Source organism: Oncorhynchus nerka, linkage group LG22, assembly GCF_034236695.1.
Source record: "Oncorhynchus nerka isolate Pitt River linkage group LG22, Oner_Uvic_2.0, whole genome shotgun sequence".
Classification (NCBI taxonomy): Eukaryota; Metazoa; Chordata; class Actinopteri; order Salmoniformes; family Salmonidae; genus Oncorhynchus; species Oncorhynchus nerka.
In genome coordinates, this window is record NC_088417.1 from 32,210,296 (window position 1) to 32,230,688 (window position 20,393).

The 20,393-nt window shown below is 46.7% G+C and overlaps 1 protein-coding gene across 2 annotated transcripts in view; it reads left to right on the forward strand.

Moving 5' to 3' along the window:
* LOC115105105 (uncharacterized) overlaps positions 1 to 20,393 on the forward strand; it is a 36,632-nt gene that overhangs the window by 12,459 nt on the left and 3,780 nt on the right. For both annotated transcript variants that reach the window (XM_029626711.2, XM_029626712.2), the window contains 4 exons: positions 3,967 to 4,493; positions 14,636 to 14,807; positions 15,022 to 15,887; positions 16,063 to 20,072. In XM_029626711.2, coding sequence (XP_029482571.1) covers positions 4,096 to 4,493; positions 14,636 to 14,807; positions 15,022 to 15,887; positions 16,063 to 20,072 — 5,446 coding nt within the window. In that variant the 5' untranslated portion in view covers positions 3,967 to 4,095. The remainder of the gene's footprint in view (positions 1 to 3,966; positions 4,494 to 14,635; positions 14,808 to 15,021; positions 15,888 to 16,062; positions 20,073 to 20,393) is intronic.

Genomic DNA, 20,393 nt, shown 5'->3' on the forward strand with positions numbered 1-20,393 from the left:
GGAGTGGCATCGGGACAAGTCACTGAATGTCCTTGAGTGGCCCAGCCAGAGCCCGGACTTGAACCTGATCGAACATCTTTGGAGAGACCTGAAAATAGCTGTGCAGCGACGCTCCCCATCCAACCTGATGGAGCTTAAGAGGATCTGCAGAGAAAAATGGGAGAAACTCCCCAAATACAGGTGTGCCAAGCTTGTAGCATCATACCCAAGAAGACTCAAGGTTGTAATCGCTGTCTGGGATGCTTCAACAAAGTACTGAGTAGAGGGTCTGAATACTTATTTAACAGTGATATTTGCGGGGGGGGGGTTATACATTTGCAAACATTTCTAAAAACCTGTTTTCGCTTTGTCATTATGGGGTATTGTGTGTTGATTGATGAGGGGGGAAAAACAATTTAATCCATTTTAGAATCAGCCTGCAATGTAACAAAATGTTGAAAAAGTCAAGAGGTCTGAATACTTTCCAAATGCACTGTATTTCATTACAAACCAGTCAAACCAGAAAACACGCTGATTTATTATTTGGACTCTATCTAGTATTTGTTATCTAATTTAGCCTACCAAGTGGTTGTGATTGAAGAAATGTCAATGAGTGTTAGGCGACATTCATTTTCTTTAGGCTACATAGTGTGAGAGAGAGTACAGTGCTGTGAAATGCCAGATCTGGTCTGCATATGGTTTAGCTTATTTTTAGCTTAGCTAGGCCTCCATGATATCCATAAAGAAGATCATTAATTTCATTTTGACAGAGTCAAATCATTAAAAAGTACCAGATCTGCACTTTTCAAGAATCCGCAGCAGCAGCAACAACAGTAGAAGTGTTTCCTTGCCAGGATCATTAAAGATCTAAGTCAGTAGCTAACACAACGCACGTATTGTTAACAAAACTCAAATGTTGTTGTTGTGGTGTTAGGAAAAGAGGGAATGAAAGTGGGCCGTTGTTGCTGTCCGGGGCTGCTGCTGTTGCCTGAATCAGGAGTTTTATTTGATATCAAATGGTAATTCCATTGCGTAAGAGAATTAGTGATATTTAAACTGAGCTCGCCGTTGGACGCTAGGGCAGGAGGGGGGGGGGGGGGGGGGGGGGGGCTAAGGGGGATTGGGAGCCAGGAGGGTCACGAACAGAGGGGAAAAGGGAAATACTTATCCTGATGTTGACTGGTGATGGTGAAGATAAGGCCCATTTAGAGATGATTACTGACTGACATGAATTAGGATTGTGGGTTTAAATATGTCTTACATCGGGCAGCATATGTTATGGATCATAATCAGTTTTGATTATATTATGACATTGCCGAATTACACGTGTGAGTGTCTGTCTGTGGGTTGGTTCTTCTATCCTTGTGGGGACCTAAAGTTAAAACAAGGAAAATTCTCCCTCATGGGGACATTTCCCACGACCCCATGAGGACAACGGCTATTTTAAGCTTAGGGGTTATGGTTAGGGTAAGGGGTTAGTGGTTAAGTTTATGGTTAGGAGTAAGGTTTAAGGATTGGGTTATGGTTATGGTAAGGCTTATGGTTAGGGAAATAGGATTTTGAATGGAAATGAATTTGAGGTCCCCACGAGGATAGAAGAACATAATGAATGTGTTGATGATTTACTCCAGTGTTTCACCCAAAAGGCTCTGTTTCCATCTACACGGGCCAGCACCCGTGTCTTACTGGGCCATGGTTCCCGCAGACCTACTCTGACTTGGAGCCAAGGCAAGGTCCTGGGTACTTTTCAGCTGGCATTTACATAACAATGGCTAACTGTGAACTTTAACACCGACTAACAAAGCAACAGTCTCAAATGATGCAGGTTGTTGATTCTGCAGGCCACGAGTCTTTAGTGTCGTGATATAATAACACGAGAGCGAACATTAACATGAAACACTGGCGGCCCGCTGTCTCATTGGAAAAGCACAACGTAGGGAATAGCAGCCTCTGTGTAGACCAGGGTCCGGGATGGTGTAACGTTTCACTTGTTGCTGCTAGAAATGGGAGAAATGTCACAGGACAACGCTATCCTAGGTTGCCTGAACTGTTGAACTCTTTGTTTTACCAGTTGCATTAGCAGAGATGGAATGGGGTTTGCAGTTCAAATGTGGTTTGCACATAGTGTCACATCTGGCATGGCTTGGATACATTTGGCGTATAGGCCTATCTAATTGAGACTTTGCATCATTTTGGGTTCAAGATTGTGAAAACAAGTTTGCAGTTGAATCTGAGTTTGACAGTGCGCTAATTCATCAGTAATCAAATCCAGTATTTATTTTGTGCAATGTTCCCAAATATCTACTCCAACAGAAATGTGCCTGAAAGAAAATGCTCCACCAAAATGCAGTTGGCAACAGTTAAACAGGAGAAAGTAACACTGAGCCAACAGTCAATCCCCCAATACTAACAGGTTTAAAGTTGTACATGGGAAAGATAATCGTATTAGTGGGCTGGTCATACAAAGAGAGCGGGCAGTGTTTCACGCTCCTAGAGAGACCGTTAGTCACCTAGGTAGTACCACGACTAAGGTGGTGGACGGCAGGCAAGGCAATAGAGCAACGCAACACCGCTACAAGACGTCTCCAGTCTGGAACTGCATTCCAAAAGCATCTCAGAGTGGCAGTGCTGATTTAGGATCAGTTGTTTAGATCACAATGAATAAGATTAGCCTGCGGGGGGGGGGGGGGGGGTGTAAATCCTAGATTAGCACCTGAGATGCTTGATTCATACAGCCTCTGGTCTATGTACAATACTTTGTAGAATATTATTTATTGAAACACTGTGATTTACTCTAGACTACCACAGGCTCGTCCTCCTATCTCTGCTTTAAGTATAATCCCAGAAGGTGTTGGTATAAACTAGGCCAGTGATTCCTAATCTTTTTTGGTTACTGTACCCCGACTCACATTTAGCTCTGTTTGGACATACAAAGTATCCTCTCATGTGCATTTTACCAGCAAGCCTATGGTTTTATAAGTCTTCCCAAGTACCCCCTGTGGATAGCCCAAGTACACCCAAGGGTACACATACCCTAAATGGGGAACCATTGAACTAGGCTAACTCTTGTTTGGTATACAGTGACACGGAGACTAGCGTTAGCATCTGTCCAGTGGTACGCTGCTGTAAACATCACTAACAGGTCACTACAATACAGGCAGAGTATAATCCACTCATATTACCCAGGGGCTTTCAGGCATATGCCCAGGATTCAGGAATATCCTCAGGGTGTTCTGGAGCTGTATGCCTGGCTGGCTGGGTGGGTGATTATTATAGCTACGCCCCAGATTAGGATTTGGATGTGGAAAGAGGCTGGAACACACACACACACACACAGTCCTGGTGGTGCAGGCAAGCTGAGTAACACAAGATGAGGGGAGCACCGCTTAGCCTGTTACATCAAGATCCACTGCAACACTGACTACCCTCCCAATCCCCACCGCTGATTTACCAAACATGGGCTAGCCAACCAGCCGCTGCCTCAGGGCTACAGTTCTACAGTTCAGGTATTATTACATAGTTATTACATGATATGTGTCACTAGCACCGTTATTACTATTGATAATAAGGATATTTTGGGTTGCTCTAACTAGCGCTGGTGATTTTCCTCTCCCGCTGTCTGCATGTGGTGGGCTTAGTATCAGACCTCTGTCTCGGACTGAGATGGAGAGACTCCTGTTGTGGGGCAGAGAGGAGAGCAGAGAAGGGGAGGAGAGGAGAGGACGGGGAAAGAATGGGGAGAGGAGAGGGGCGTCCTGTTGTCGGGCAGAGGAGAGGAGAGGGAAGGAGAGGAGAGGGAGGCAGACAGAGCGGTTGGTTTGTGGTGGAGGGAGCGGAGGCTTTGAAACGGGGGGTTTTGTTCTCGCTTCTCCCCTCTTCTCCGTCCAGTTGGGCAGTACTCTAAAGAGAATGATATGGAGACAGAGGGATAATTGTTTTAACACCCCCTGCTCTTTATCTATCTCTCTTTCTCTCCTGTTTTCCCAGTGATGGCCAGTCAGCTGTGCAGCTGTGCTCGGGCTCCTTTCGCTGCGTCTAGCAACCAGGTCTGAGTGACGCTACCCCCCACCCACCCGCCCCTCTTTCAAAAACAACACCAGCAAAACAAATGCGACCATGTACAGCGTGGAGGACCTGCTTATCTCTCATGGATACAAGCTGCCCCAAAACACCTCTACCGCCCCCACTGCCGTCTCCCCCACCCCCCCGTCCTCCTACGATAACAAGCGTTACGGCGACCCTTCCTCCTGTCGCCAGGAGATCTTAGAGAGCCGGTCTGGTGGTGGTCACGGCACGGTGAACGGGTATGAGATAGACTCTGCGCCGGGGGTATATGTGTTCGGCAACAATAACTGCAGGAAGCCCCAGCCACCAGCCCCAACCAAAAGCTACTCCTCGAGTCACACTGACAATGCATGGAGGGACAGGAACAGCCAACCACAGAGGAGGGAAGCCGACAGCGGTAACCAAGGTGACACCCACTCCTTGGGCGATTCTCTCACGACAGATAGCGGGTGAGTCGGTCTACTTAATCTTTTGGAATGCTAGTTTTTCCATTTTTTTTATCGTTGCATGCAATCTTGACATCTCTCGCTTGCATGTTGTTAATCATACAGTTGGTCTGTTGCAGGAATCTTGTTTGGTACATAGTCATGCAAAGGTGGAGTCAGTCAGTATAGGAGTTCTGCATTGGGATGCTGCACCACAGATTCTCTCCCTCTCTCTCACCTCTCTATTTCTCCCTTTCTTTTTATCTTTCCCTCCCTCCCTTTCCGATAAAGCCAGTAGACAGGGAGTTGGGGTAATGTGTTCTGGAGTCTTAATCTGCCACATGGGACAGTTGTGTTGTAAACAGACTAGAACTGCTGCTACTACTGCTGATGATAGACCCCAGCGCCAACATCCGTCTGAGCATGCCCAGTTCTGCAGACAGATTTTACATCCCAAATGGCACTCTATTCCTTTATAGTGCACTAAGGAAGTGCACTGTTTTTTATTTTACCTTTATTTAACTAGGCAAGTTAAGTTAAGAACAAATTCTTATTTACAATGACGGCCTAGGAACAGTGCGTTAACTGCCTTGTTCAGGGGCAGAAAGACAGATTTTGACCTTGGCAGCTCGGGGATTTGATCCAGCAACCTTTCACTAGGCCTTCAGTTCTTCTATTATTACATTTAAAAATATTGATATATTTTGTAAAAAATCTCTCAAAAAAATGCTGTCCTACCGTAACACGCACATTAAAAGACTGTAGCATTAATGTACCTTAAGCCACACCCCTACACATATCACCAGGTGATGGGATTGCACCCCTCTCCAGAATAGCCACATGGTGAGTAGCCTGCAGATATTTTGGAAAAAATGAGTAAGCAAGTTGGTAAATCTTCATGTATTTTTAAGAAGTGTCACTACCGAACATCTAATATACAGTGCCTTGCGAAAGTATTCGGCCCCCTTGAACTTTGCGACCTTTTGCCACATTTCAGGCTTCAAACATAAAGATATAAAACTGTATTTTTTTGTGAAGAATCAACAACAAGTGGGACACAATCATGAAGTGGAACGACATTTATTGGATATTTCAAACTTTTTTAACAAATCAAAAACTGAAATATTGGGCGTGCAAAATTATTCAGCCCCCTTAAGTTAATACTTTGTAGCGCCACCTTTTGCTGCGATTACAGCTGTAAGTCGCTTGGGGTATGTCTCTATCAGTTTTGCACATCGAGAGACTGAAATTTTTTCCCATTCCTCCTTGCAAAACAGCTCGAGCTCAGTGAGGTTGGATGGAGAGCATTTGTGAACAGCAGTTTTCAGTTCTTTCCACAGATTCTCGATTGGATTCAGGTCTGGACTTTGACTTGGCCATTCTAACACCTGGATATGTTTATTTTTTGAACCATTCCATTGTAGATTTTGCTTTATGTTTTGGATCATTGTCTTGTTGGAAGACAAATCTCCGTCCCAGTCTCAGGTCTTTTGCAGACTCCATCAGGTTTTCTTCCAGAATGGTCCTGTATTTGGCTCCATCCATCTTCCCATCAGTTTTAACCATCTTCCCTGTCCCTGCTGAAGAAAAACAGGCCCAAACCATGATGCTGCCACCACCATGTTTGACAGTGGGGATGGTGTGTTCAGTGTGATGAGCTGTGTTGCTTTTTCGCCAAACATAACGTTTTGCATTGTTGCCAAAAAGTTCAATTTTGGTTTCATCTGACCAGAGCACCTTCTTCCACATGTTTGGTGTGTCTCCCAGGTGGCTTGTGGCAAACTTTAAATGACACTTTTTATGGATATCTTTAAGAAATGGCTTTCTTCTTGCCACTCTTCCATAAAGGCCAGATTTGTGCAATATACGACTGATTGTTGTCCTATGGACAGAGTCTCCCACCTCAGCTGTAGATCTCTGCAGTTCATCCAGAGTGATCATGGGCCTCTTGGCTGCATCTCTGATCAGTCTTCTCCTTGTATGAGCTGAAAGTTTAGAGGGACGGCCAGGTCTTGGTAGATTTGCAGTGGTCTGATACTCCTTCCATTTCAATATTATCGCTTGCACAGTGCTCCTTGGGATGTTTAAAGCTTGGGAAATCTTTTTGTATCCAAATCCGGCTTTAAACTTCTTCACAAAAGTATCTCGGACCTGCCTGGTGTGTTCCTTGTTCTTCATGACGCTCTCTGCGCTTTTAACGGACCTCTGAGACTATCACAGTGCAGGTGCATTTATACGGAGACTTGATTACACACAGGTGGATTGTATTTATCATCATTAGTCATTTAGGTCAACATTGGATCATTCAGAGATCCTCACTGAACTTCTGGAGAGAGTTTGCTGCACTGAAAGTAAAGGGGCTGAATAATTTTGCACGCCCAATTTTTCAGTTTTTGATTTGAAATATCCAATAAATGTCGTTCCACTTCATGATTGTGTCCCACTTGTTGTTGATTCTTCACAAAAAAATACAGTTTTATATCTTTATGTTTGAACCCTGAAATGTGGCAAAATGTCGCAAAGTTCAAGGGGGCCGAATACTTTCGCAAGGCACTGTATCAAGAAATATGCTTTTACACCTGCATTGTTTGCTGTTTGGGGTTTTAGGCTGGGTTTCTGTACAGCACTTTGAGATATCAGCTGATGTACGAAGGGCTATATAAATAAATTTGATTTGATTTATTTGATATGTAAAGTAGGATTTGGGACTAATACAGTGGGGCAAAAAAGTATTTAGTCAGCCACCAATTGTGCAAGTTCTCCCACTTAAAAAGATAAGAGAGGCCTGTAATCTTCATCATAGGTACACGTCAACTATGACAGACAAATTGCGATAAAAAAATCCAGAAAATCACATTATAGGATTTTTAATGAATTTATTTGCAAATTATGGTGGAAAATAAGTATTTGGTCAATAACAAAAGTTTATCTCAATACTTTGTTATATACCCTTTGTTGGCAATGACAGAGGTCAAACGTTTTCTGTAAGTCTTCACAAGGTTTTCACACACTGTTGCTGGTATTTTGGCCCATTCCTCCATGCAGATCTCCTCTAGAGCAGTGATGTTTTGGGGCTGTTGCTGGGCAAAACGGACTTTGATCTCCCTCCAAAGATTTTCTATGGGGTTGAGATCTGGAGACTGGCTAGGCCACTCCAGGACCTTTAAATGCTTCTTACGAAGCCACTTCGTTGACCGGGCGGTGTGTTTGGGATCATTGTCATGCTGAAAGACCCAGCCACGTTTCATCTTCAATGCCCTTGCTGATGGAAGGTTTTCACTCAAAATCTCACGATACATGGCCCCAATCATTCTTTCCTTTACACGGATCAGTCATCCTGGTCCCTTTGCAGAAAAACAGCCCCAAAGCATGATGTTTCCACCCCCATGCTTCACAGTAGGTATGGTGTTCTTTGGATGCAACTCTGCATTCTTTGTCCTCCAAACACGACGAGTTTAGTTTTTACCAAAAAGTTATATTTTGGTTTCATCTGACCATATGACATTCTCCCAATCTTCTTCTGGATCATCCAAATGCTCTCTAGCAAACTTCAGACGGGCCTGGACATGTACTGGCTTAAGCAGGGTGACACGTCTGGCACTGCAGGATTTGAGTCCCTGGCGGCGTAGTGTGTTACTGATGGTAGGCTTTGTTACTTTGGTCCCAGCTCTCTGCAGGTCATTCACTAGGTCCCCCCGTGTGGTTCTGGGATTTTTGCTCACCGTTCTTGTGATCATTTTGACCCCACGGGGTGAGATCTTGCGTGGAGCCCCAGATCGAGGGAGATTATCAGTGGTCTTATATGTCTTCCATTTCCTAATAATTGCTCCCACAGTTGATTTCTTCAAACCAAGCTGCTTACCTATTGCAGATTCAGTCTTCCCAGCCTGGTGCAGGTCTACAATTTTGTTTCTGGTGTCCTTTGACAGCTCTTTGGTCTTGGCCATAGTGGAGTTTGGAGGGTGACTGTTTGAGGTTGTGGACAGGTGTCTTTTATACTGATAACAAGTTCAAACAGGTGCCATTAATGCAGGTAATGAGTGGAGGACAGAGGAGCCTCTTAATTAAAGAAGTTATAGGTCTGTGAGAGACAGAAATCTTGCTTGTTTGTAGGTGACCAAATACTTATTTTCCACCATAATTTGAAAATAAATTCATAAAAAATTCTACAATGTGATTTGTCTGTCATAGTTGAAGTGTACCTATGATGAAAATTACAGGCCTCTCTCATCTTTTTAAGTGGGAGAACTTGCACAATTGGTGGCTGACTAAATACTTTTTTGCCCCACTGTATATTTGCTGGGATGTACATCTGTCCAAATGAAAGATAGCCAGCCATATGTTATTTGTGTCCAGACCAAAATTGTCCCAGCCGTAACAATTGACACCATAGAGATATATAGAGGTCTCATCTTTGTATCTGTGCCATTATGGTGTCTGTGACAGCACAGACCGCGCCATTGAGGCTATCTCCATTATAAAGTTGCATGCGCCATGCTCTACCAACTGAGCTACAGAGGACCACCATGTGGGTAGTGGACAAGTGCACACTTCAGGAAAAAGTGTAGTGCATTAAGTTGCATAGCTAGCAGGGGGGCTCCAACCCTCCAAGAGCCCAAACATTTACATCTATTTGGTCAAAACATAGACGTCTGGGGCCTCCCGAGTGGCGCAGTGCTAGAAGTGTTACTACAGACCCGGGTTCATTTCTGGCCTGTGCCACAACCGGCCGTGGCCGGGAGTCCCAGGACGGCACACAATTGGCCCAGCGTCGTCCGGATTAACGGAGGGTTTGGCTGGTGGGGCTTTACTTGGCTCATCGCGCTCTAGCCACTCTTTGTGGCGGGCCGGGAGTCTGCGGGGTGACCCTGGTCGCCAGTTGAACAGTGTTTCCTCCTACACATTGGTGCGGCTGGCTTCCGGGTGAAGCTGGCGGTTGTTAAGGAGCGCAGTTAGGCGGGTCATGTTTCGGAGGACGCATGACTCCACCTTCTCTTCTACCAATCCCTTTGGGGAGTTGCAGCGATGAGACAAGATTGAAAATTGGGGAGAAAAAGGGGGTAAAACACCCCCCACAAAAAAAACGTACTTACTGTACTGTAATATATTGTACTGTACTTTACTCAAGTTTACTTGAGTTTCTTACAATTGAAGAAAGGGCCCATGGACTCTTGGTCTTGGCTCTAGGATATTACCTTAGTCTTTGGTTTACAAACCATAGGCGACCCAATTTGAAGAAGACAATGCTCTCTGATCATTGGCTGATCTGATCACTCCCAACCCATAGGAATCTCCACCCAGCTTACTTTTAAATGGTGGAAGCCCTGAATGGCAATATCTATACTAAAATAAGTCCTCCATTTATCTGTATGATTTACACCGAAACGGATGTTATTTTTCCAAAATAAAGATAGGTAAATTGACAATTTAAGCATCCAACAACATATTTAATTAGATGCATAAGTAAATCAATCAATCAACAAGTTTTAAATATATACAATCAACATTGAACATTTTACAGAGAACAATAGAGATGATATTTCTCTAAATTTCAATTTGAAGGTTTAGAAAATCAGGTTAAATCATGTTTTTACCATTTTGTTAATTTGGTATGCAAATGCAATTTCTAAAATGTATCTGTAATAGAAGGTTAATCAAAAGGATCAATACTGTGCATGATTCTCCCTTTACTGAAACATTATCAGTATGTTTTGGACCTGGCCAATTTAATGGGATGGTAAGGAATTCAGCTAAGTATTTCAAATATGCAATGCAAACAAATGTGTGTGAATAGTATGTACAGTCGGAGGTTTACATACACTTAGGTTGGAGTCATTAAAACTCGTTTTACAACCACTCCACAAATTTCTTGTTAACAAACTATAGTTTTTGCAAGTCGGTTAGGACATCGACTTTGTGCATGACACAAGTAATTTTATAATTATAATTCACTGTATCACAATCCCAGTGGGTCAGAAGTTTACATACACTAAGTTGACTGCCTTTAAACAGCTTGGAAAATTCCAGAAAATGATGCCATGGCTTTAGAAGCTTCTGATAGGCTAATTGACATCATTTGAGTCAATTGGAGGTGTACCTGTGGACGTATTTCAAGGCCTACCTTCAAACTCAGTGCCTCTTTGCTTGACATCATGGGCAAATCTAAAGAAATCAGCCAAGACATCAGGAAAAAAACACAAGTTTGGTTCATCCTTGGGAGCAAGTTCCAAACACCTGAAGGTACCATGTTCATCTGTACAAACAATAGTACGCAAGTATAAACACCATGGGACCACGCAGCCGTCATTCCGCTCAGGAAGGAGACGCTTTCTGTCTCCTAGAGATGAACGTACTTTGGTGCAAAAAGTGCAAATAAATCCCAGAACAACAGCAAAGGACCTTGTGAAGATGCTGGAGGAAACGGGTACAAAAGTATCTATATCCACAGTAAAACAAGTCCTATATCGACATAACCTGCAAGGCCACTCAGCAAGGAAGAAGGCAGTGCTCCAAAACCGCCATACAAAAGCCAGACTACGGTTTGCAACTGCACATGGGGACAAAGATCGTACTCTGGTCTGATGAAACAAAAATAGAACTGTTTGGCCATAATTACCATTGTTATGTTTGGAGCAAATAGGGGGAGGCTTGCAAGCTGAAGAACACTATCCCAACCGTTATGCACGGGGGTGGCAGCATCATGTTGTGGGGATGCTTTACTGCAGGAGGGACTGGTGCACTTCACAAAATAGATGGCATCATGAGAAGGAAAATGTTGTGGATATATTGAAGCAACATCTCAAGACATCAATCAGGAAGTTAAAGCTTAGTCGCGAATGGGTCTTCCAAATGGACAATGAACCCAAGCATACTTCCAAAGTTATGGTAAAAGGGCTTAAAGACAACAATGTCAAGGTATTGGAGTGGCCATCACAAAGTCCTGACCTCAATCCTATAGCAAATTTGTGGGCAGAACTGAAAAGCGTGTTCAAGCAAGAAGGCCTACAAACCTGACTCAGTTACACCAGCTCTGTCAGGAGGAATGGGCCAAAATTGACCCATCTTATTGTGGGAAGCTTGTGGAAGGCTACCCAAAACGTTTGACCCAAGTTAAACAATTTAGAGGCAATGCTACCAAATACTAATTGAGTGTATGTAAACTTCTGACCCACTGGGAATGTGATGAAAGAAATAAAAGCTGAAATAAATCATTCTTTCTACTATCATTCTGACATTTCACATTCTTAAAATAAGGTGGTGATCCTAACTGACCTAAAACAGGGAATTTTTTTACCAGGATTAAATGTCAGGAATTGTGAAAAACTTAAATGTATTTGGCTAAGGTGTATGTAAACTCCCGACTTCAACTGTATGTCTACCTGACATATGTTGGAAGACGTGTGCTGAAAGTTTGGGAAAAACAGGATACAAATGTTCATTTTTTTCCAACCCCCAATTTGCACCACTTCTGTAGAATGACCCATATAGGGAATAGGATGCCATTTGGGACGCATGGAGACAGATAGGGACGTCTGCCTGTTTTAAAAGCCCGATCAGTAGTAGGCTATCGATAGCCCCTCTCTCCATCGCTTCACATAGAACCTTCCTTATATAACGCATTCAACATTAATAATGCACGCAGTATTTAAATATGGAGAAGAGATGCTGCCTGCTATTCTTAGTTCAGTTAAGGTGTTATGCAATGGCAACCTTTCCGGGGGAATGTCCCTTGGTGTTAAAATGTAGGATTTTTACAGAGACACTCATCCTTTCGTCTGTCCTTTCAGCTTGAGTAGCCTAGTTGCAGTAGCAGCGCTGGAGGTTTGTGTATTGTATAGCTCTGTAGTGGAATTCATTCTCTATGTAATTCTATGATATCAGTACCCAATGACACTCAATTATATACTATTTCAGTAAATGTAGATTTTTATTTTTTATATGTATATATTTTTATATTTTTTGTTTTTGATATTTGCTCATAGAACAGGGATTTGACCTTGAATATTACACAATGGTAACATTGATTATATTAGGCTTATATAATTCAACCTGCATAGCCTAACCTTGCCTCAAGTGCAAACAGCGCATTTGATTAGAAAATGTAAGCATTAAAATCATATACGTGACACTTTTTACAATGGTTGTTGCTGGGGTGTTTTTAGCTTAGTTGTTGAAGGTAAATATGGAATATACCTCATCTTTCCACTAGGAGGTGCAGATGCTATCCACTTACTATTGACTAAGTAGGCTGTAATATAAGATATGGGATGGAGTGGATCTTAATTCTCACGGCTGACTACCCTGACAGAACATGAAAAAAGCATGGAGAATCAGCTTCTCTCAGACCGTAGGGTGCACACATGTCATGTTTGTTTGCATGTACAGTAGGAATATCCAGAAATAGCTGTAACTAGGCCTATATCCTATCCAGAGACTGGGAGTTGGCTTGCATTATGCGTGTGTATCTCTAATGGTCACACAGCAGCAACCCTTCCATTCTACATTAGCCTTTAGAGATGGGGAGAGACAGACCACTGATGTCTCTATTCCTCTACCAGTAGTGTTCTGACTCCCTCCAGTGGAAGAGGGCCTCAATGACATCTTGCTGTAAAGTTATTCCTGATGTTTCCTGTGTGTGTTCTAGGTTTCTAGGCTCTATTTCTGTGTGTTCTATTACTGTGTGTTCTAGGTTCAACTACTGTGTGTTCTAATAGTGTGTTCTGGGTTCTTATACTCTGTATTCTAGGTTCTAATACTGTGTTCTTTGTGTTCCTCGTTCTAATACTGGGTTACAGTGCCTTCGGAAAGTATTCAGACCCCTTGACTTTATCCATATTTTGTTATGTTACAGCCTTATTCAAAAATGTATTATTTATATATTTATTTATTTATATATATTCAGCAATATACACATGACAAAGCAAAAACAAGTTGTCTAATATAAGATCCCACAGTTGACAGTGCAAGTCTGAGCAAAAATCAAGCCATGTGCTCGAAGGAATTGTCCGTAGAGCTCCGAAACAGGATTGTGTCGAGGCACAGATCTGGGGAAGGGTACCAAAACATTTCTGCAGCATTGACGGTCCCCAAGAACACAGTGGCCTCCATCGTTCTTAAATGGAAGACTCTTCCTAGAGCTGGCCGCCCGGCCAAACTGAGCAATCGGGGGAGAAGGGCCAAGAACCTGATGGTCACTCTGACAGAGCTCTAGAGTTCCTCTGTAGAGATGGGAGAACCTTCCAGAAGGACAACCATCTCTGCAGCTCTCCACCAATCAATCAGACTTTGATGGTAGAGTGGCCAGACAGACAGTGCTCCTCAGTAAAAGCCACATGATAGCCTGCTTGGAGTTTGCCAAATGGCACCTAAAGGTCTCTCAGACCATGAGAAACAAGATTCTCTGGTCTGATAAAACCAAGATTGAACTCTTTGGTCTGAATGCCAAGCGTCACATCTGAGGAAACCTGGCACCATCCCTACGGTGAAGCATGGTGGTGGCAGCATCATGCTGTCGGGATGTTTTTCAGCAGCATGGACTGGGAGACTAGTCAGGGTCAAGGCAAAGACGAACGGAGCAAAGTACAGAGAGCTCCTTGATGAAAACCTGCTCAGGACCTCAGACTGGGGTGAAGGTTCACTTTCAAACAGGACAATGACCTTAAGCACACAGGCAAGACAATGCAGGAGTGGCTTCCGGACAAGCTTCTGGCTTCTCTGAATGTCCTTAACATCTCTGGAGAGACCTGAAAATAACTGTGCAGCAACGCACCCCATCCAACCTGACAGAGCTTGAGAGGATCTGCAGAGAAGAATGGTATAAACTCCCCAAATACAGGTGTGCCAAGCTTGTAGCGTCAAACCCAAGAAGACTCGATGCTGTAAATGCCATATTTCAGTTATTTATTTTGAATAATTTAGCAAACATTTCTAAAAACCTGTTTTTGCTTTGTCATTATGGGGTATAGTCTGTAGATTGATGAGGGTGGGGGAAACAATTTAATACATTTTAAAATAAGGCTGTAAAGTAACAATGTGGAAAAGGTCAAGAGGTCTGAACACTTTCTGACGGCACTGTATGAGTGCTCTAGTCTCTAATAGTCTGCGTTCTTTGTGTTTTAGGTTCTTATACGGTGTTCTAATACTGTGTTGTCTTCTCTGTGTTCTAGGTTCTGTGAGGGGCCCAGAGGGGTGTATTCAGAGTCCAGGGGCCACCGAGACGTGTCCTACTGGAGGAGGAGAGGCCAGGACTTCAGTGTTCTCCTGGATTACGCTGACTTCAGAGAACCTCGAGGAGGAGGCTATAGGTCAGAGGGGGTGCAGCAGCCGCAGAGACAGGAGGTGATTTAAATCTGTGATTCGTTTTTTTGACCTTTTTAAAAGACATAGTGTAATGATAAGTAAAACCACTGAGGATGACACAATAATGCGTGTTCCAAATGGCACCCTATTCCCCATAGGCCCTGGATCAAAGGTATGGCACTACATAGGGACTAGGTTGTCGTTTGAGACCTATACAAAGACTGCTTTCCATTGTTGTCCTCTGTCTGTCTAGGTGCCCCCAGAGGATCAGCGGCAGCAGCGTGAGAGGCAGCGTTGGGCAGTCCAGTCCCAGGCCCAGTCCCGCTCCAAGCAGAGAGAGGCAGCGCTGCAGCAGTGGACGACGGCTGCCGTGGAGAGGAAGTGTCAGAGCCTGGGCACGGACGAGTGGCGACCCGCCGTGGTCAGCTTCGCCCGCCAGCTCTCGGACAGTGAGGGCGACAGTTGGGCTCGGGCTCAGGAGCAACAGCAACTGCAGCAGCGCCACCTCCGGACACCCGATGGCGCTGTGGTTGTAATGGGGCCCAGGAACAAAGGGAAGTCCCAGTCTCTGCCCCGAATGCTGCCGCCGGACAGCCTGCAATACGTGGCCATGTCTGGGTCTGTTGGGTCTGGGCAGGACGTGTACAGGAAGGTCAACGGCCATCCAGGGCCCCATCACGACCCTTACAACAGATATAACCACAACCAGGCTGGGACAGGGGACAGGGACAGGTGGTCTGAGAATGACAGCAGACCATCCAGTCAGGCTAGTATGGCCAGCCAGCTTAGCCAGGCCTCTCTGGTACCAAAGACCCGGTTCAGCCGTCCCCTGCGGCCTCCGTCCTACGAGGTGCACCAGCAGACCCGGGGGAGTTCTGAGACGCTGTCAGGAGACCCAGCAGCAGCATCAACTCCACAGCCCCAGGCCAGGGACAGAACCCCCCTCCCCCACCCCAGGATGGGTGACCCCAGGCTGGACTATTATTCACAAGATGGAGGGTCCGGCACGGATCCTCCGGGTTATATCCCTCCCCCATCGTATCCCCCCAAGAGAGCTCCGCTTATGAGAGGGGGCCATGGAGGTCACAGGGGCTATGGAGAGGTCCCAGTGAACTACAGGTAATGGTTGTTGTAGCAACTTGTTGTAGCCTTACTTGTGATTTTTTATATTACTTGTTTACTTTGCTTTTGAAGCACTTGGATAATTTTCTGTTGTTAAGAACCATCTGCTAAATGACCAAATGAACATTAATGTAATATACAATGTAGATGTTAAATACTTTGTTATTATCAGGTACCACCAGGTGTTCCAGCAGCAACAGATGCGTGGGACCCCGGACCCCTGGTTCGGTAGCAGACACACCGGTGGAGGAGGGTCCTGGCCGGAGCCTCAGAGAGAGCCCCTCCGAGAGAGGAGCATGCCCCACCGGAAGCAGCTCTACCCTGGCTACAGCGAGCAGCAGCACCAGCCGGGTCTGGGTCCTGGCATCCAGTACGTCCACGACCCACGTGTCCGACAAAATTCTGGGGGAGGAAGCTCGTCTCTAGGCGGCGGAGGTAACTCCATGACGGACCCCGACAACATTCGCCACATCCGTAACTCCACATCCTCTGAGCTTCCCAGTGTCACCGTGTCAGACCATTCGTCTGATGACAGTGCCTTCCTGTCCCTCGCCTCCACGGGGGCCCCGCCGACACTTGCCAGCACGTCAGATCCAGCCAGTCCGACAACGCCGAAGTCTACTAGCGACTATGACAATAAGAATAACCGGTGGAAGCAGCAGCACAGCGATTTGCACAAAGAGACTGACTCACTAGATAACTTCCCAGCAGCAACTGACCAAAACTGTAACAGGTATAATCCCAAAAACAACCTAGGTGGTTTCTCTGCCTTCCAGCCCCCCACCCCGGCCTCATCGGTGCTTCTTAGCTCCAGCTCAGACCAAGGATTCTCGGAAACAACCATCACGCAGGTGAAGAAGATAGTTCCAGCAGACTCGGGGGTAGACCACAACAACAGAAACTCTAAGAGGAAGTCTCACAGTGAGACCATATTCTGCCTGGTGTCTGTCCCCATCCACATGCAGCAACAACAAACCAATAAAGACTCAGTCTCCACAGCAGACCAGAACAATAATGAGAAGATGCCTGACAGTCTGCCAAGTAGTCTGCCAATCGTGAGCGTCTTCGCCACAGAAGACAACCAAAACACTGTGGTCCAATCAGACAACAGCCAAAGCCTCCGTAGCAAGTCGTTATCAGACATGGGTCTCAAACCCCCCTCCCACACCAGCAGCTTCAGTTCTATGAGAAGCACCAGGAAGGGTCCTCTGAGGAAGGAGATAGTAGACGCCTGGTCACTCCAGGCCAGTGCTGACAAGGAGCTGTGCTATGCCGGCTCCTGGCCCGGGGACCAATACAGGAACCAGGAAACCCAGACCAGCTCCCCCGTGAAGGGTCCTGGGTGTACAGGGGGGTCCGGTCCACCTGGAGGACAGGGGGGTCAGGAGCCAGGCCACCCGGCCTCAGACACAACCACAGACAGCGGCGTGGGCCCCGACTGCAGCTCTGTGTCCGCCTCCTACGGCGTGGGCTACCCCATGAAAGGCCAGAAGAACCTCCACCCGTCCAGCAACAGCGCCTTCTCCCGCCTCAGTATCAGCCCGGCCCAGCCCCTGTCACTTCCATCACTCCCACCCCAGCCTCCACCCTCTGGATCTGGGGAGGAGAGAGACCAACATACCTCCACATCCAGAAAGACTGGTGCTACTACCACCACCTCCAACACCACTACCAAACCCCCAGACGATGTCAACGCTAACAGCCAGGGCCAGGTGGCGTTTGGTCAGTTCCTGCTGAAGCCGGTGAGCCGGCGGCCGTGGGACGCCATCGAGGAGCTGGAGTGTTTCAACAAGGCTGCAGGCGTAGAACTAGACCAGATCCAGAAGGTCCAGCCCAGGAGACCCAGTGTGGACCAGTGTATAGATGACCTGGATGAGGTGTACAGGAACATCATGGAGCTGAGCGGAGAAGACACACAACATCAACATCAGCCCATAGCCCCTCCCCCTCTAGATTCTGAGCGGGAGACAGTTAGCCTTCCAGACCAGCGCCTGAATAACAAACCCAACAACAACGTCCCTACCATCAGGCCCAGACTAGACAGCTGGGGCCCTGGTTCCTCTATAGACCCAGAATATAGGGAGGTGAGGAGTGCCTTCTCCAGGCCCCAGCCCCAGAACAGGACCAGCATCCCCAGACCACTGAGAGAGGACCTGGTGCCAACTGGTTTCAGAGACTACAAACTCCACAATGAACAGAGTGACCACAGGGAAACCTATGACCCCAGGCTTACCTACAGGCAGGAGCAGGACGTCGCCAAGGAGTCTCTACTGAGGGACGTGGGGCTCACCGTCTACACTGAGGCCCCTGGGAGTCTCGGAGAGCAGGACCAGCACTGTGGCCCCACATTCACACCGCTCACATCGTTAGACCACGAGGAACTATGTCACAACGTACAGATATTATGGGAGAGCGGAGAGAAACCATCTCTAGCCAAAAGCAGCCAGGTTGAGGTTGCGCACATCCGTGAGGGAAGTAATAAGGACGAGCTGGGCTCCACTAAAGTAGTGGAAGAGGAGAGGAAGGTAAAGCCGGATAATGTGCCCGTCGTGCCACCCAGATTCAGAGGCCATGAGCCCAATCTGAACATCCGCAGGGCACGGAGTGAGAACAGCGGGTCGCCAAGAGGTGAAGGGTTGCGGGGGTCACCACGACCCGGCAGGCTGACCCGGGAGGCAGCGATCGCCTTCAAGGATGGCGACTACAGATACAGCGTCAGCTCCGATCCTCTGAGTTGGCGTAATGAGGCGACGTTGGCAGATCGACACCTGGAGACCCTGCTGATCAAGGAGAAGGCGAACACCAGGCCCACGGAGGACCTGAGTAATCTATATGAGGTGAAGTGTGCCAAGGGGATCCCTGAGAACGAGACGATGGAGCAGAGAGCAGCCAGGATACTGGGGATAGACGTAGCCCCGGATTCACTGCAGAGCCGGGTCCAGGAGAGAGAGGAGGAGTCACTGCAGGGGGTGGTGGAGGAGAGCGAGGAGGAAGGAGAGACTGGCATAGGTGAAACGCAGGCACACAGCCCTTACAGAGAGCAGCAGAACCAATATGACACAAAGACTGGGGAAGAGACACCAGAACTCCATCCAGAAGGAGCACAGGCTGTGGAATCACTGGGCCTGGTTGAACAGAAAGAGGAGGAGCAGGAGCATAGAGACAACCCAGAGAATCAGAGACAACACAAAGAAGAAACCCAGGAGCACAGTCCGGACAGAGACACGGAGACAAAGCATGTGAGAAGACAGTACGAAGAAGTGATGGAGGTAGAGGTTTCCGTGGTTACCTTTGGAGAGGAGAAAGGAGGAGGACCCAGTAAGGATGACAGCCTATCAGTATATGAAGACAGACATGCTGGAGGAGGTGGAGAGAGCCAGAGCCACCCCTCCATGGTGCTGGAGCTACCGGAGTTCCCTCCCAGTAGTCTGCCCCTGTCTCTGCCCATGACCCGAGACGAGGAGCTGGCCCTCAGCGTGCTGAGTGTGGGAGGGGGTGGGGAGAGGCAAGGAAAGAAGGGACACGGTAGTGGTGGTGCCTCCCCCAGGCTCTCCTCGTCCCCCTCCTCCATATCACCTGGCTGCACGGAGAGCATGGTCCACATGGATGAGCCATTCTCCGTCTCCTGCATCCGTGTCAGGAGTTCAGGAGAGGCAGAACCAGAACAAGAGACCGGGGTAGTGGTAGAGTCAGAGCGAGAGAACGACGCAAACCCAGGGGAAGGGATGAGGCAGGCAGAGGAGAAGAGAGAGGGGGGGGAGATGGAGGAGTTGAGGATGGAGTCCAAGGCGGAGGGGAAAGAGATAGAAGATGAGCCAGATGTCGTGCAGGAGGAGGAGAAAGAGGAAGTCAAAATCAAGGGGAAGAAGGATGAGGAGAAAGAGCCAAAGACGAAAAGAGAGGGGAAGACAAGAGAGGGGCAGGAGGTAGAGAAGGATGAGGTGGTAGAGCCTGATGAGAAAAGAGAGTGGCAGGAGGCGGAGAGGAGTGAGAAACCAGATGTCCAACAGGAGGTTAGGCCAGAGCCGGTCTCCAGACCTATGAAACCTCCTCTCCTCCCCAAGCCCATCCCTAAACCTCGTAGCGGCACGGTGACCAAGAGAGAGATCACCCTCCCCCTGAGCTTCAGTGTGTCTTCCTGTGGCTCCTCTCCCACCCTAGAGGACGGCGAGATGCTCTCGGGTACGGTAGGAACATGGACACATGCATGCCTTAAATAAGAACCATTTTAAAACACTTTTCATACTACAGTTCAAAGTGCATTAAATACGTCATTGTACAATAGGCACAGGTAAATATATTTTGTTTGATCTTGAAAGATGTGCATTTCCTTCAGCCTCGTTCATTAGTGGAAGGGAGATTTGTTTTGGCATGTGTGCCACAAGAGGGAGCTGTTATCCTAGCATATGAGTGATAGAAGTTTAATTTAGACTTGGTTTTAATACATTCTAAAGACTAATACTGCTGGAAAACACACTAAGAACATTCTCAGATGAACTAGTA